Source organism: Corvus moneduloides, chromosome 4 (assembly GCF_009650955.1).
Source record: "Corvus moneduloides isolate bCorMon1 chromosome 4, bCorMon1.pri, whole genome shotgun sequence".
Taxonomy (NCBI): domain Eukaryota; kingdom Metazoa; phylum Chordata; class Aves; order Passeriformes; family Corvidae; genus Corvus; species Corvus moneduloides.
In genome coordinates, this window is record NC_045479.1 from 73,089,362 (window position 1) to 73,103,459 (window position 14,098).

At 43.6% G+C, this 14,098-nt stretch overlaps 1 protein-coding gene across 4 annotated transcripts in view; it reads left to right on the top strand.

Moving 5' to 3' along the window:
- The window catches only part of LRGUK (leucine rich repeats and guanylate kinase domain containing), a 40,350-nt gene extending 26,730 nt beyond the window's left edge, over positions 1 to 13,620 (top strand). Inside the window, exons 16-21 of one of the 4 annotated variants that reach the window (XM_032106592.1) lie at positions 1,585 to 1,742; positions 4,639 to 4,694; positions 7,734 to 7,844; positions 9,894 to 9,941; positions 12,449 to 12,510; positions 12,841 to 13,620. In XM_032106592.1, the coding sequence (XP_031962483.1) occupies positions 1,585 to 1,742; positions 4,639 to 4,694; positions 7,734 to 7,844; positions 9,894 to 9,941; positions 12,449 to 12,510; positions 12,841 to 12,992 (587 nt within the window). In that variant the 3' untranslated portion in view covers positions 12,993 to 13,620. Of the gene's footprint in view, positions 1 to 1,584; positions 1,743 to 3,227; positions 3,615 to 4,638; positions 4,695 to 7,733; positions 7,845 to 9,893; positions 9,942 to 12,346; positions 12,511 to 12,840 lie in introns of those variants that run through there. The other 3 variants (XR_004239693.1, XM_032106593.1, XM_032106594.1) reach the window with 3 other exon arrangements.
- The last annotated feature ends 478 nt before the right edge of the window (positions 13,621 to 14,098 follow it).

A 14,098-nucleotide genomic window follows, 5' to 3' on the forward strand; every position in this document is an offset into this window, starting at 1 on the left:
ATTTCAGATCCATTGGAACAGGGTGGAGAATCATTTTCCTAAGGACCACACAGCCAATATCCACAGCCTGTGTGGCTCAGGAAGGCTGCAAATAAAAGTAGCTGAAAAAAGGGCAAAATGTCTGAAAATTTTAATAAAGGATGCTGCAATATTCATCAGTTCATAATTTCAAGTAATTTTGTATCCTGGAAGAATTAATAATATTCATTTCCCAGTGGACACAGGAAAAGCTCCTGCACACCTTGTGGCTTCTCAGAGCTTCAGCAGTGAGGACTTTTCTGAAAAATCTTATTTAGCCTTAAATTAGGTAGATTTTATTTTAATTTCCACAACTCCCATGTTTTATCTGAGGTGAAAAAGATGATTTCCTTGCCTTACTTGCTATCATATTGTATTTTCCTGCCTTAAAAACTCTGGGGATGTTTTGTCTCGAAGGCAACAAAACCCCACCAAACCCTACAGAGATGACCAGGAAAAGAGAAAAAAGGAGGAGGATTAAAAAGAAAAGGTTTTATATAATCCTGGTATTTTTGAAGATAGATTTAAGTATCTGAAGCTCCTCTAAAGGACTTTTTATTCCTCAGCTGCTCTGAGTTCTTTCAGTGAGTGACTTCTCCCTACAGAAACATCATTAACACTCCAAGATTTTGGTAATTCTGCTCATAAAGTAACTTTTAAATTTACTGCACACCATTAAATTCATTTAGAGCCCCATTTGTAGGTGTTTAAATAAGTCTAACTATCCTATTTCTAGAGATCCTCTCTTCTCGTGGACTGTGGGAAATAATTTATTTTACAAAACTCGCCCCAAGGTTGTCTTTAACAGGGACATTTTTAGTGAGGTTGGAGCAGGGGGAAGACTGGTTGTGGGGGATTGTGAGAGGTTTATAATTCTTTTTTTTCTTTTTTAATGAACTGCTGGGCAAGATCTTTTGCTGGTGTACAGAGTGAAAAAAATACTGCAAGAAAATAGATTTTCTAGAAAATAGAAGTTATTTAAAAAAACTTTTAATAGCAGAAGTAGAGCAGGTTTTGGAGCTGATAATGTTTTGTACTTGCATTGGCAGCTTTTATCCATGGGATTCAGTGATTTGAAACTTAAAATCATGGAATGATCTGGGTTGGGAGGGAATTAAAAGCACATTCAGTTCCAACCCCGACACCTTGCACTATCCCAGGTTGCTCCAACCTGGCCTTGGGCACTTCCAGGGATGGGGAATCCACAATTTCCCTGGAAAACTGGTGCCAGAGGCCTCAGTGGGAAGAAGGACAAGTAGCACTATTTATAAGATTATTTCTATGGCTTCATTTCATATTTAGATATGATTTTATAGACAGGATATATCCCAGTTTATGGATTTTTTTTTACCCCCAAAATTTGAAATAATTTGAATAACTCGAAATCATTTTGGTTTTAAAAACTAAGTTGTGTGGAGCGCCATGGGCAGGGCCACCTTCCACTTATCCCAAGGTGCTCCAAGCCCCATCCAAGCTGGCCTTGGACACTTCCAGGGATGGAAAATGACTGTTCCTTCCTGCTTGTGTTCCGAATATTTTTACTGAGGATTGTCTTTTCCACCCCAGGTTCCAGAACTAAGCTCTTCCCAGAGCAAAAGTTGTCCCCTGGCAGAAGAATTCCTGCACCCACTTGGTCTCCATCAGTCGGTGACTTCTTGGAGCCTTCTGCCAAACGCTATCCCAGAGACCTCCTGGACGTGCTGAATGCACCCCCAGGCTCCATGGTAAGGAGCAGTTCCTGGAACTTAGAAATGAGGAGTTGTAGCCAAACCTTTCTTTCTCCTGTTTGACTCCTGTTCTCCGTCCCACTTTGATTTCAGCAATATTTCCCAGGTCCCCAGAATCATGGAATGGTTTGGGTGGGAAGGGACCTTAAAGATCATCCAGTGCCACCCCTGCCATGGCAGGGACACCTTCCACTATCCCAGGCTGCTCCAAGCCCTGTCCAGCCTGGCCTTGGACACTTCCCAGGATGGAGAGTCCACACCAGGCCTCACCAGGGCCTCCCCACCCTCACAGGGAAGAATTCCTTCCCAATATCCCATCCAAGCCTTCCCTCTTTCAGCTTAAGGCCATCCCCCTTTGTCCTATCACTCCATTCCCCTGGGATTGAGGCAGCTAAACTCAGAGAAGAACACCACTTGTATTTTCAGCTCAGTTTTACACCAGAATAAATCCATTGATCCTAATGGATTTCATCCACTCGTGTACTGGTGGAAGGAGCTGAATTTCATCTCTCAGTTCTCCACAACGACATGGAGTTGTCCTATTCCATGGGAATAGCTGGATGCAGTTCATAGGAGCACGAGGATTCCCTATGTATGCCATCCCATGGCAGTGGAAAACTCATCCAGCCGAGGCCTTCCCAGTTTTATTCCAGCAATAACTGCCAGGGATCAAATTTAAGCACATTTTTTCACCTGCTTTTGCTGTTTCAATCAACAAGGATTTCAAATAATCTCTGGAAACTCCAGCTTCCTCCCTCTTCCTTTTTTTTCCTCTGCTCCTAAATAGTCCTTTCCTCTAGGACATCCCCTCTCCTTGCAGGCAGATGTGGCTGATGCTCCTTTTTGAGGACAACAACAGCAGAAAGAGGAAAAGAAAAATGAAAGCTGTAAACTGTGTTCCATTGCAGGGTGACGATGTCATTACGATGAGGGATGGCTTGGCAGGCACCACTTGCTGGGCAATTCCCTTCTTTCCTTGTGGATTTATAACTCCTCTGATGTTTCAAATCCGTGCTGGGGATGGAGGAACAACCCCTGCCCCCCTCTTTGCCAGGCTTTAAAAATGGTGTGGGAAAAGTTATGACTGAGGAATGGGTGATACAAACAGGGAGACTCCCACCTTTCGGTTTTCTGAGATGAAATCCCTCTTTTCAAGTGCAAAATTCACAAACTGCCAGCAGCATTGTTCATTTTCATCCAAACTTTGTCAGTTTAAGGTGAGGGAGAAGCTGAAATATTTCCTGCCTTGGTGACACTCTGCCATCACTCCTACCCCAACAATTCCTATTATTTTTAACTTTTATTTCCAAAGTTTACATTTTGTGAAAGCGAGGAGAAGTGGTTTAGGGTGGAGGAGGCCATCATTTACCTCAGGTTTCACTCATTTTGTGGCCACAAAGCTCTTTTTCTTATTATTCTCCTTTTCCAGGAATACCTTTGTGTTATTTACTGCTCTGAGTTTTCATTCTCTTTTTCCAAAAGCTTTCCAGTGTCAGCTGAAGTGTCAACATTCCAGGGGAAACCCAGATGCCTCTTAGACCATACTGAATAAGAAAAATAGAATCTGCAGCCTTAAAGCCAAATTTTGGCTCAGCTGTTACATTTGGGACCGTAAATGATTTTGTCACCTCAGTAATGTCCTGGCACTGCAGTAACCACACTCCCCTCCCTTCCTGGAGAGCTGCAATTAAAAAAGGAAGAAGAAATTCGTGTGAATTATCCATGAGCAAAATAAGAATCTGATTCCTTGCAGCCTCCTCCCTTGTGAGCAGCCCAGCCCTGCCCTAATTTTCTCTGGCTGTAATTAATTATAAAAGGTAAGGACAGAAAGGTTCTGCACCTGTAATCCACGCCGGGGGGGGGGGGGGGGGGGGGGGGGGGGGGAATAAATAAAGGTCAGAATGCTATATTTAACAAAAGAAAATGAAATTCAAACCAAGCTCAGTGAGCATCCGAGCAGAGCCTAACTTGGGATAAACAGTGAAGGAATTCACGATTCTAACGTGAACACTGAGCAGATTAACTGGGCTCTGTCTCAGACCATGACAAAATACCTCTCCTGCAGCCACGATGTAGCCATTAAACTGATAACTATCAGTGCCTATCAGCTGATAACAAAGCAGGATTTAATAAGGTTCCTCTGTAATTTGCATTTTTTCAGCTCACCGTGGTGCTGGGTTTGTCTGACCTGACAAATTGCATCGTCATACAGCCCACGGTAATTAACACACCCTTCAAACTGCACATTTCCCACTCTGCCGAGATCTCATGGTGCAAAGTCATTTTAACTCGCTCAAACTTGCTCCAGGTAATTCCTTCTTTCACCAAATTAAGGTTGGAAAGACCTCCAAGATCATCGAGTTCATGGTCACCACTAAACCATGGCCCCCAAGTGCCACATCCTCGCATTTTTCCAACATTTCCAGGTTTGGTGACTCCACCACCGCCATGGGAAGCTGTTCCAATGCTTGACAGACTTTTCCATGAAGAAATTTTCCCTAAAATCCACCCTGAGCCTCCCCTGGCCCAGCCTGAGGCCGTTCCCTCTCTCCTGTCCCTGTTCCCTGGGAGCAGAGCCCGACCCCCCCGGCTGCCCCCTCCTGTCAGGGACTTGTGGACATTTTTGGATTCCAATGAACAAATAAAGCTTCACTGGAGATGAAAATCTTCATCATTCCAAGCCAAAAATATTTCAGACCAAACTTTGTGATTTATGTAGATGAGCAAACCCCACCCAGCACCTCGTTCGTTCTAATCCAGCTCTGCTGTTTTCCCAGGATATCTAAATGCAAACCCTCTGGAATCCTAGCAAGGGAAAGGAGGATCCCAGCTATTTCAATCCCCACAAATAATTTTAAATTGCTGTGTAAAGTTGGTCATTTTTCTTCCCCAGGAAGAAGCCTCTCTCCAAAGACGTTGTTCTGCAGCACGTCAGGCTCTTTTCCACAGGTAACCTGGAATAATTCCAGCTAAATTCCTTTGGAATGCACTCAAAAATGCCTCTTTAGGGTGTCTTCCCCACTGCTCTGAGGGATGAGTTATCAGAAACTGTCAGGGGTTGCAAATCTCACAGAGAACTCTCCTTTTTCAATCCAGTCCTAACGAATAAATCACAACCCCTTGGCTTTTGGGAGTGCAGCAATCCCCAAATGAACACTGAAAATGTAGTAACTTGTCTAAAATGATGACATTATTGCAAGTTTCTCTGAGAGAAGAAAAAAGGAGCATTTTTCTGGCAGCTCACGGTGTCTGCTGTGGTTTTTTAGCACTAATAATTAGTGGTGGAAGGCCACAGCAGTGCTCAACACGAGGTTTTTTGCTGCAGTGGATATCTCTGTTTAAAGAGGATTTCTAAAGCTGATTCCACTTCTTAATTTCTTTTTTATTATTATTTTTTTAAATATTTTTAGATTTTTAAAAATTTTAAAAAATATTTTATCCTGACTGCCTCTCTTTCTCTTCTTCCTCATGGTCAGAGGCCTGCAAAAATGGGTCAAAACTCTATAAATCTCAAGAGATCTTCTTTCATTGATCTTTGGTGGCTCTCCTGCCTTCCCCTGGAGTAAACCTTCCTAATCCAAACTCTTTTCCTGCCTGCCGTGGAGAAACTGGCAGTGGTGGAATTTAAAACAGCAGAAGGAATAGAAAAGTTCAGCTCATTGCAGTCACCAGTTCCACATGCCAGGTGTGTTGGTGAGAATTATTCCAATGGCAGAGTCTGGAGATTCAGTCTAAAAATCAAAAGAAAATTAAAAACACTCCAGAATTAAACTGTCTTTAGAAAACCAGTGGTTCAAGCTTATAGGCAGATGCATTCTGCAAATCTTTACTTAAAGAAATGGGTTTTTAAGTAGTTGATAAATCCATTTTAAATCATTTTGAAATGAGAAAATAAAAATGGCAATCAGTATTTTCTTTTGCTGGAGGTTTGGGGTTTGGTTTGCAGCATGAGCTCCTCGTCTCAGTTTGCTTTAAGTCATTGCTTTTTGCTCCCTTTATTCCACAATTTTCATTCCTGGGAAGCTGATTTTGGAGTTAAGCTCTGGGGCAGAGCAGAAAATCCTGTCAGCCCAAATCAGCATTTCCTGAGGAAATCCGGCCCTGAGGGACAGGTGGGAATGGGAGGCAAGAGCAGACAACTCTCATTCTCTCCAGGAATTGTGTCCAGAGGCACCATGAACAGAAATGTTATAAAATACTTGGAATTCTGAGGGAGAATCTGAATCCTGGAATGCAGCAGGAATTAGCAGAAAATCAGGGAGCCACATCCATCATTGGTGCCTGGCTGTGCTTTGGAGTGTTTTTGTTTAAATCAAATCAAGAATTAAGTAGAATTAAATCAGATTTAAGTCAAGTTTCAGAGAGAGGTTTCACCTTGGAAAACTCCCCTAGGATTTGCTGGATCTTTCTCTGGATATGGAATTATGGAACCATCCCTGGCAGTGTCCAAGGCCAGGTTGGACAGGGTTTGGAGCACCCTGGGATGGGGGAAGGTGTCCCTGCCCATGGGACAAGATGCTTTTTAAGGTCCCTTCCCACCCAAACCATTCCGTGGGGCAGATGAAGAGAATAAAGTTGATTAAAGCTGATTAATTTCAAATTATTTGGGGGAAATACCAGAAAACTTCACTCCGAGGGCTTTGCAGGAGACCTGAAGCAACACAAACCAAGTACTGTTAAAAAGGAGATTATCATTTCAAAAGACCAAACTCATGAATTCTACAGGTCAAGGAGTCTGTGTATTTTTAGCACACAGAAATACCATTTTGGTCAGCTAAAAGTTTCCACAATGGAAGATTCTTTTAGGTGTTGGGCCAGATTTTATCTGTATCAGTGTTCTGAGCAGTGTTTTATTTGAGGATTTGGATCCTGATTCCTCTCCTTGAAAAGAGCTATCAGTGCAAAGCAGATTTTTTTTTTTTTTTTTTTTAAATCCAGGCATTCTTTGGTCATGAAATGAGAAAGAATTCAGTAATTTTAGTATTTCATCAGTGGCAGTGCTGGCTCACCCACCCCTGCCCTTCCTTGGCTCCAGTGCCAGCAGCCTTGGGATGAATGGATGGAGCTGCAGGTCAGGTTTTCCCAAATAAACAGAGGATTTTCTTCACCCAAATCAAATTTCCTCCCTCCCTGAAAACCCATTTGTGCTGGAATCATGCTGGGACATACCTGGCTGTGACCAGAACTGGTAGAGACAATAAAACCCTATTCCAATTAAAAATAAATCAAAATCCTATGAAATATCTAAAACTGCTGCCAAAAATAGCAAGTAAGTTCCTAAAGTACTTAAAACTTTGCCTTTCTCGTGCATCAGGACATATTAAAAGATGAATCTCCTCATTACACATTTGAATCCAAACAGGAATGGATTGCTCAGTTTCCCTGAGTCTGGCAGAAAATCTGAGGCTGTGTCACACAAGAATCCAACTTCTTTTATTTATGGCAACCCTGCAGGGTTATCTGCATACATTTAGATCCTTAAATCCAAATTGAAGCTGCAAGCTTGGCTTCTTTATTCTTTGCTTCTGGCTGTGTGCAGGTGTAATTAAAGTCATTTTGATGTCTCATTGCCGGGCAGTGTTCGCTGGTTTGCTCTGACTGATTTCAGTGGATTGCCTGCGTGGTTTTAATTAATTTAATTTTTCAGAATCACAGATATAGGGCATCATTAAGGTGGGGAAAAGACCTCGAAGATCTCTTTTGGCTCAGCATTTCATTAAGGGCTTCTCTCATTTTGACACCCTCAGTGGTGCTTCTCTTGGGTTTAACTCTGGTTTGAGTCTGGGAATGAGGCGGTGTCCACGCAAATTTGCCAGAATTTTGGTTTTTAGTTGTCCTAAAACAAACTCCTCACCTTGGGCGTTATCCACAAGGGGTGGGATTAATCTCACATTATTTGGGGTGTGTTAAATAAAAATATCTCTCTCTCTGAGCAAGTTGCTTTGTTTTCTATGTGTGACCAGAACTTTCGTTTTTGGATCATTTCAGGGATTTGGATGCTGAATCCAAGAGTTCCCATCAGCAGCTCCTGAAACCAAGGCCACCTCTGTCCTCAGATGCCAGGAACCAGAACTTTCACCTGACTATGCCAGAGACCAGGTGAGCTCAGTTCAGGGTGGGATGAAGGTTAATCCTAAACCATCAGCAGCCTGATGAAACACGTGGTGCTGCAGCATAAAACTAAAGTTATGGATAGGAATGGTTTCTTTTTGCCATAATTCACACCCACAGGAAGGGATTTTCAAGAGCTTTCTTTCCAGGGGATATTTGAAGGGAAAAAGATGCTGAAAGAAACTTGGTCCAGGCATAGAAAACCAGAATTTGAGTGATAAAATTGGTTTTGAGTGATTGAGTGATAAATTAGTTTTAAAATGAATTTACCACAGTTCCTGCTGAGTGGCATTTGGGTGTTATCATGATCTGGAAATCCCTGTCTTTAAATTCCACCAGGTGCTGAGCTCTGTGTTGCCTTTACCTTCCTCACCCCCTCAGCCTCGTGTCTCGTGCAGCCTCTCTGCCCCTGGGTGACGACCACCCTCAGTTATTTACTCCACAGCCAAACAGGGGACACCTCCTGTGTCATTTCAACATTTGAAGATGTTTCCTCCTCAAATCCTCTCTCCTTGTAGAGAGGAGAAGATCTGAAGAGAGATCTTCGCTGGTTTTAGGCCTTCAGCTCCCAAGTGAGTCTGTGGCTCTGTCATCGCCCCTCACAAGAAGTCCATGGCTTCCTCTGCTGCTCCTGTTCCAGGAGGAGATCTGAGCTCTGGCTGTGACCAGGGACACTTTGGCCTTTTTTCCTGGATAATCCCATTTTCCCCCCTCTCTTGGCCATCTGCTGTCACCTCATGCTCTGATGGCACGGCCTAGGGAAGCAGAGCAGGCCAGATCCCACTCCCACAGCAGGAATTAGGGCTGTGTCTTCAGCCAGGCTCTTTGGAATGACCACAAAGCTCATCTGAAAGCTTCATCTCAGAATCAGCCACACTCTGTGCCCTGTGGCTGTTGGTAAAGTGGAATTCCATGGAATTCTAGAACGGTTTGGGTTGGAAAGGCCTTAAAGCCCATCCAGTTCCATGGGCATGGACACTTCCACTGTCCCAGGTTGCTCCCAGCCCCAATGTCCAGCCTGGCCTTGGACACTTCCAGGGATCCAGGGACAGCCACAGCTGCTCTGGGAATTCCAGCCCCGCCCCTCCTCACCCTCACAGGGAAGAATTGGATTAGGGGCTCAATCCCAGGCCTGATTCCTTGTTCTCATTCCATCCAAACCAAGGCACCATTCCTGCTCTATCTAAACACACCATCCCATGGATTTTCAGCGACATATTCTCACATCCTTTAAAAACCACCATGGAATAATAATCCCATGAAATAATGAGGTGCTTTCCACATTAAGCCACATGAGAGAGGCTCAACATCTTTATAAGATCTCAATTCATTCCCTTCATCTCGAAGCAGAACTCTTTAGCTCACCTTGCTGAGAAAACCCCTCAGAATTCCCTTTAAATCCCAGCCACTTCCCTGGATGGGATGTACAACCTGCCACTGTAATTCCAAGTGCTTAATTAACACCCTGGAAAAAGGCTGGAGCTGGAGGCCTCTGCAGATCCATTTATCCCGAGAATTTGTGCTGAGGGGGGAGCAGAGGCAGCTCCTGAGTGGAACTGGGTGTGGAATGAGCTGCTGAGGGATTCTGCATCATCTGCCCTCAGCGAGAGGCAGGACCTGGAAGTGTGAAGTTGGGAAGGTCTCCCCCGTGGCAGATGGGATGAAATCTGGATTTCCGCCGCAGCACATTTGGGTGTTGTGACTCGAGCAGTGTTTGCATTTAGCACCCTTAATAACAGAGAGGAGAAACAACCGTGAGGGGAGAAAGAAAAGCAAACTGCTCATCTGAGTCATTTCCTGGGCCTTGCAGCAAATTCATAAAGGAAATACGGAAAATTCAGGGAAAAAATTGGATTAAAGGTGTGATTGATGGAAATGCTCTTGTAGAGAAGCAGCTGAAATGTTGGGGAGAAAAATCCCCCATTTCTGAAATATTCTGGTCCAGCCTGTAAGGATTTTTAAAAAAAATATTGAAGTGGTTTAATCTTTTCTTCTTCTTTCTCTCCAATTTTATGCTTCCAACACTTGGGATGGAAGAAAGAGTAAATTTAAAAAAGCCGTCAAGCCGAACATGTTGAGCTCCAGGTATATCCAATGAAGGAAATGACATTTTCCAACATCAGGGATTAATCCAACCATAAAATCATTAAGGCTGGAAAACACCTCCAAGATTACCAAATCCAACCCCAAATTTTTTGCATTGCTTGTCCAATCTGGCAATTTTTATGTAAAAAAATAGACACCTTCAGCTGTGTGGGAACAGCATCACCATTGCTCAGGTCATTCCCACTTCTTGGAATCGGGTCCTGCCGTTGTTCTGTTGCTTCTGCTCTGCAATTAAAAGAAACCTAATTAAATTTAATCAAGTGAAAATTCAAGGTTTTGGTTGGACATCTCCCCTCTGACCTGCAGCTTTCAGCAGGACAGTTTCTAATTTCACTGCTAAGACCACAGCTCTGGTCTTCTCCTTGGAAGTAACCCATGGTAATCTGGTTTTTCCTCATTCCACACCAGTTTCCAGAGATTTTTGAGCTCTCCCACAGATGGAAATGTGGATTTTTTTGGCCTGAGCTTCCATTCGTTTTCACTCCCAGGTTTAACCAATTTATCCCTGCAGGGCAAAATATCCTACAACTGTCCTTCAAAGTAAGTGATAAATTCTTTAGGGCCCTGTCTGCTCTATTTCACTGCTCACTTTTGTCTGTAAAGGGGTTTTTTATTACTCCTTTTCCTTTCCTTTCTCTCTTCTTTTCTCTCTTCTTTTCTCTCTTCTTTTCCCTTTTTCTTTTTTTTATTTCTTTTTATTTCATTTCTGTTTTTTCTTTTTATTTTTCCCTTCCCTTCCTTTCTCTTCCTTTCTCTTCCTTTCCTTTCTTTTCTCTTTCTTTTCTCTTTCTTATCTTTTTCCTTTTCCCCTTCCCTTTTCCTTTCCTTCTTTTTTCTTTTTTTTTTCTTCTTCCCATTTTTCATTTCTTTCCCACGTTTCTGATGGGGAAATTTTACTAAAGGGAAAACTTCAAATTTTGGCTGCTTCACCTCTAATAATTCTCTGTGCTGAGATTTTCAGGGCAGGACTGAACACACATTATCCAAACTCATTTCCAGGGAAAAAAGCAGGAAGGAGAGGGAGCCTCTCATTCCTTTCTAAACACCTTGGACACCCCCATGGCACAGACCCCCTAAGCTCCAGTTTTCCCCCATGTTTTTGACATTCTGGAGTAATTCTAGAAGGTTTTTACGACTTTTACAAGCCATGGAGTAGTTTGACAAGAAACCTTCATTAAATTGCACATTTCTGGTGCCACTCGGACCAGGAAAACCTTCCCTCTGGAAATGATCTCCCACAGTTTTCCTGACCTTCTGCCCTCAGAGAAGGGACAGCCCAGGAGAAGGGCAGGGAATACTTGGGCTGAACGCTGCTGGATGCTGGATTTTGACACCGTGAAGTCCTGTGGGATGAAATATTCCTTTCCCTTGATAAAATATTCCTCTCCCAGTGACAAAATTCTCAAAGACTTCCACACTACCTCTGGCAACAAAAAATTCCCTGTTTCTCGTGGAAGTACCAGACTTTTATCCCACTGTTCCTGATCCCTTCTTCCTGGGGTATGGATTTATTCAGCCACCACTGAAACACTTCTTCCCTCTGTAATTCGTTCCCACGAGCTAAAATACTCCTTGCAAGAAGGACAGGGATGGAATTCGCTTGGATTTCTGCACCATGGATAGGGTCAGGGCGGATAATCACTGAACTCCCTCCCAGACTGATAAATCTATACATTTGTAACTCCTAAATCTCTGAGCTGGCCTCTCTCACCTAGACCAGAGACATTCTGGAGTGTCAGAAGCGTTGCCAGAGAAATCCAATATCAATCCAGGCCTTTTCCTTGCTTTTTCTTGGAATAAATTGATGATATCTGGATGGAAATGGGAAGCTTTTATCAGAGCAAGCTCTGGCGTGGCCGTTATCCCTGGCAGGGCCTCCGAGCACTCACGTTTTGGCTTTGGATTTTCAAGATACAACAGCTCAGAGTAGCACCCAGGGCACTACTCACTGGCTACTCCAGGTTTATGTTGGCCCTGGGAACACCGGAAACACAATTCCAGCAATTCCTCTTTTATTTACTCGGAATCCTTTCCTGCAGTGCTGCTCCACAGGTTTGGAAACAGGGGAGCTCCAATCCTCATCTCCCACCTGGAGCTGCTGAACCTCTTCATTGCCCCTGCTTCATGAAATCAGTAATCAAATGAAATCAAATTAAACCAAATGAAATCAAATGAATCAAATGAAAATTGAGAGGTGTGGTTGTTGTCTTTGCAAACTCCAGAAGTTCTTGGAGGATTGGGAACAGGCTCTGTGGGATGGGGATTTATTTCCCACTCTCTCAGCTGAGCTGTGTGCCTGCACCACCAATAACTCTGTCAGACGTGATCCACCTCCTTTTTTATTCCTGTTCTCAACCAGGAATCGTTTCCCCCCTCTGCTCCAGGGAATTTGGGACTTAGAAGGGCCACATTTTTGTCCCAGCTGATGCAGTTCTTACTGAAAGTCTGTGGACTCAGGTTCCCCTTTCTCCAATTCACCTCCCCAGAGACGCCAAAGCTGAGCACCAGGAGCCAGGAGGAGCTGGAAAAGGAGTGGACACATCGAAAGGTTGGAGTGATTTTCATGGAATTACAGAACCAGGATGGTTTGGGTTGGGAGGGACCTTAAAAATCATCCAGTGCCACCTCCTGCCATGGGTAGGGACAATTTCCACTATCCCAGGTTGCTCCAAGCCCCATCTAGCATTCCAAATTAATTAATTAATTCCCACTCCAGCATTCCAAATTAATATCAAAAAACCCCAGTGACTGCTGAGGCAAAAAGTTCCTCACCCACATGGATGAGGTCGAGATATTCCCCCAAAACCTCTGGAAATCTGTGGTAAATTTTGACTTTTTATCGGACTAAACCCTCTTCCCTTCTCCGTGATTCCTGCAGGCGCTGAAGCACCTGGTGAGAACCTCCAGAGGAAATCCAGCAAGGCCAAGTTGGGTTCTTCTGCTGAGCCTCAGCTCCAAACCCAGCCAGGCTCCCACTCCAAAGCTGTCCTGCCTCCGATCCCAGCTGGACGGAAAAGCACCAACTCCTGATGGTCACTTGTATCCCGATTTTTGTCACGCTGACTCTTTCTCACCCTGCTTTTCATCTCTTTCTCTTCAACAAAGCAAAATCTATCAAATATTATTGCTGAATCCATTTCTGATTAACTCTCCAAAAGGACCAAAAAAGAAAAAAAAAAAAAGTTATTTATTTATAACTTTATTAAAAAGGAATTTCTCTATTTCCCAAAGGCAGAAATTATTTCCCTGGGCACTCTCAGCTGGGAAATGGTGGAGATTTTTTTCCTACCAACCACAGGATTGTATCTTCCATTAATTTCTCACTTCCTTCCCCTCCTATATTATGGATTTAATTGAGGTGTGGAAGCACCAGGGCTTCTGATAATATTGTCTGTGTTGTGGGACTGGTGAATTATTTAGAAAAGGGATTTTGTGAAATGTTCAGAGGGAAATTGGGAGTGAAAACCAGCTCAGAGTTGGGGGTGGTTTTTTTGAAATAAAATGTGGCTGAGTCACAATTATTTGATTTGAAAGTGGATTTAAACAACCTAGCGAGGAGTCATCAGCAAAAATGAGAATAATTATTGAGAACCAGCTGAAAGGGTAAGAAGTGAGTGAAGATTTGGGTTTTGACAAGACAATAAAACTCTCAAATTAACATTTCTCCTGATTAATTTTCATTGCCTTCTACTTCCAGAGCCCTTTTCCCTGAGCAGGTTCCTCCTCAGGGCCCTTTGCCTGCACAGAAAATGGGATTTTGTCCCAGTTTGGAGCCACGGAAGAGCCCAAAGTGTCCCTTGTGGCCAAGGGATTTGTTGATTGAATAGGATGGACTGAATGAAGCAGCTCAGGGTGAGTTAATTGAGATTCAGGGAGCCTTACATTCCAAAGCTTTTTAGGAAGCACTTCCCATGGAGCAGCTGGCTGGCTCCTCAAGCTGAAGATCAGCAGCTCTTCCAAGGATCCAGTTCAGTGAGGTAGGGGTTGGACTGGACTGAAAACCCACCCAAAATCCTGCAGCAAACCATGGAATCCTGGAATGGTTTGGGTTGGAAGGGACCTTAAAGATCATCCAGTGTCCAGGGACACCTCCCACTATCCCAGGCTGCTCCAGCCCCAGTGTCCAGCCTGGCCTT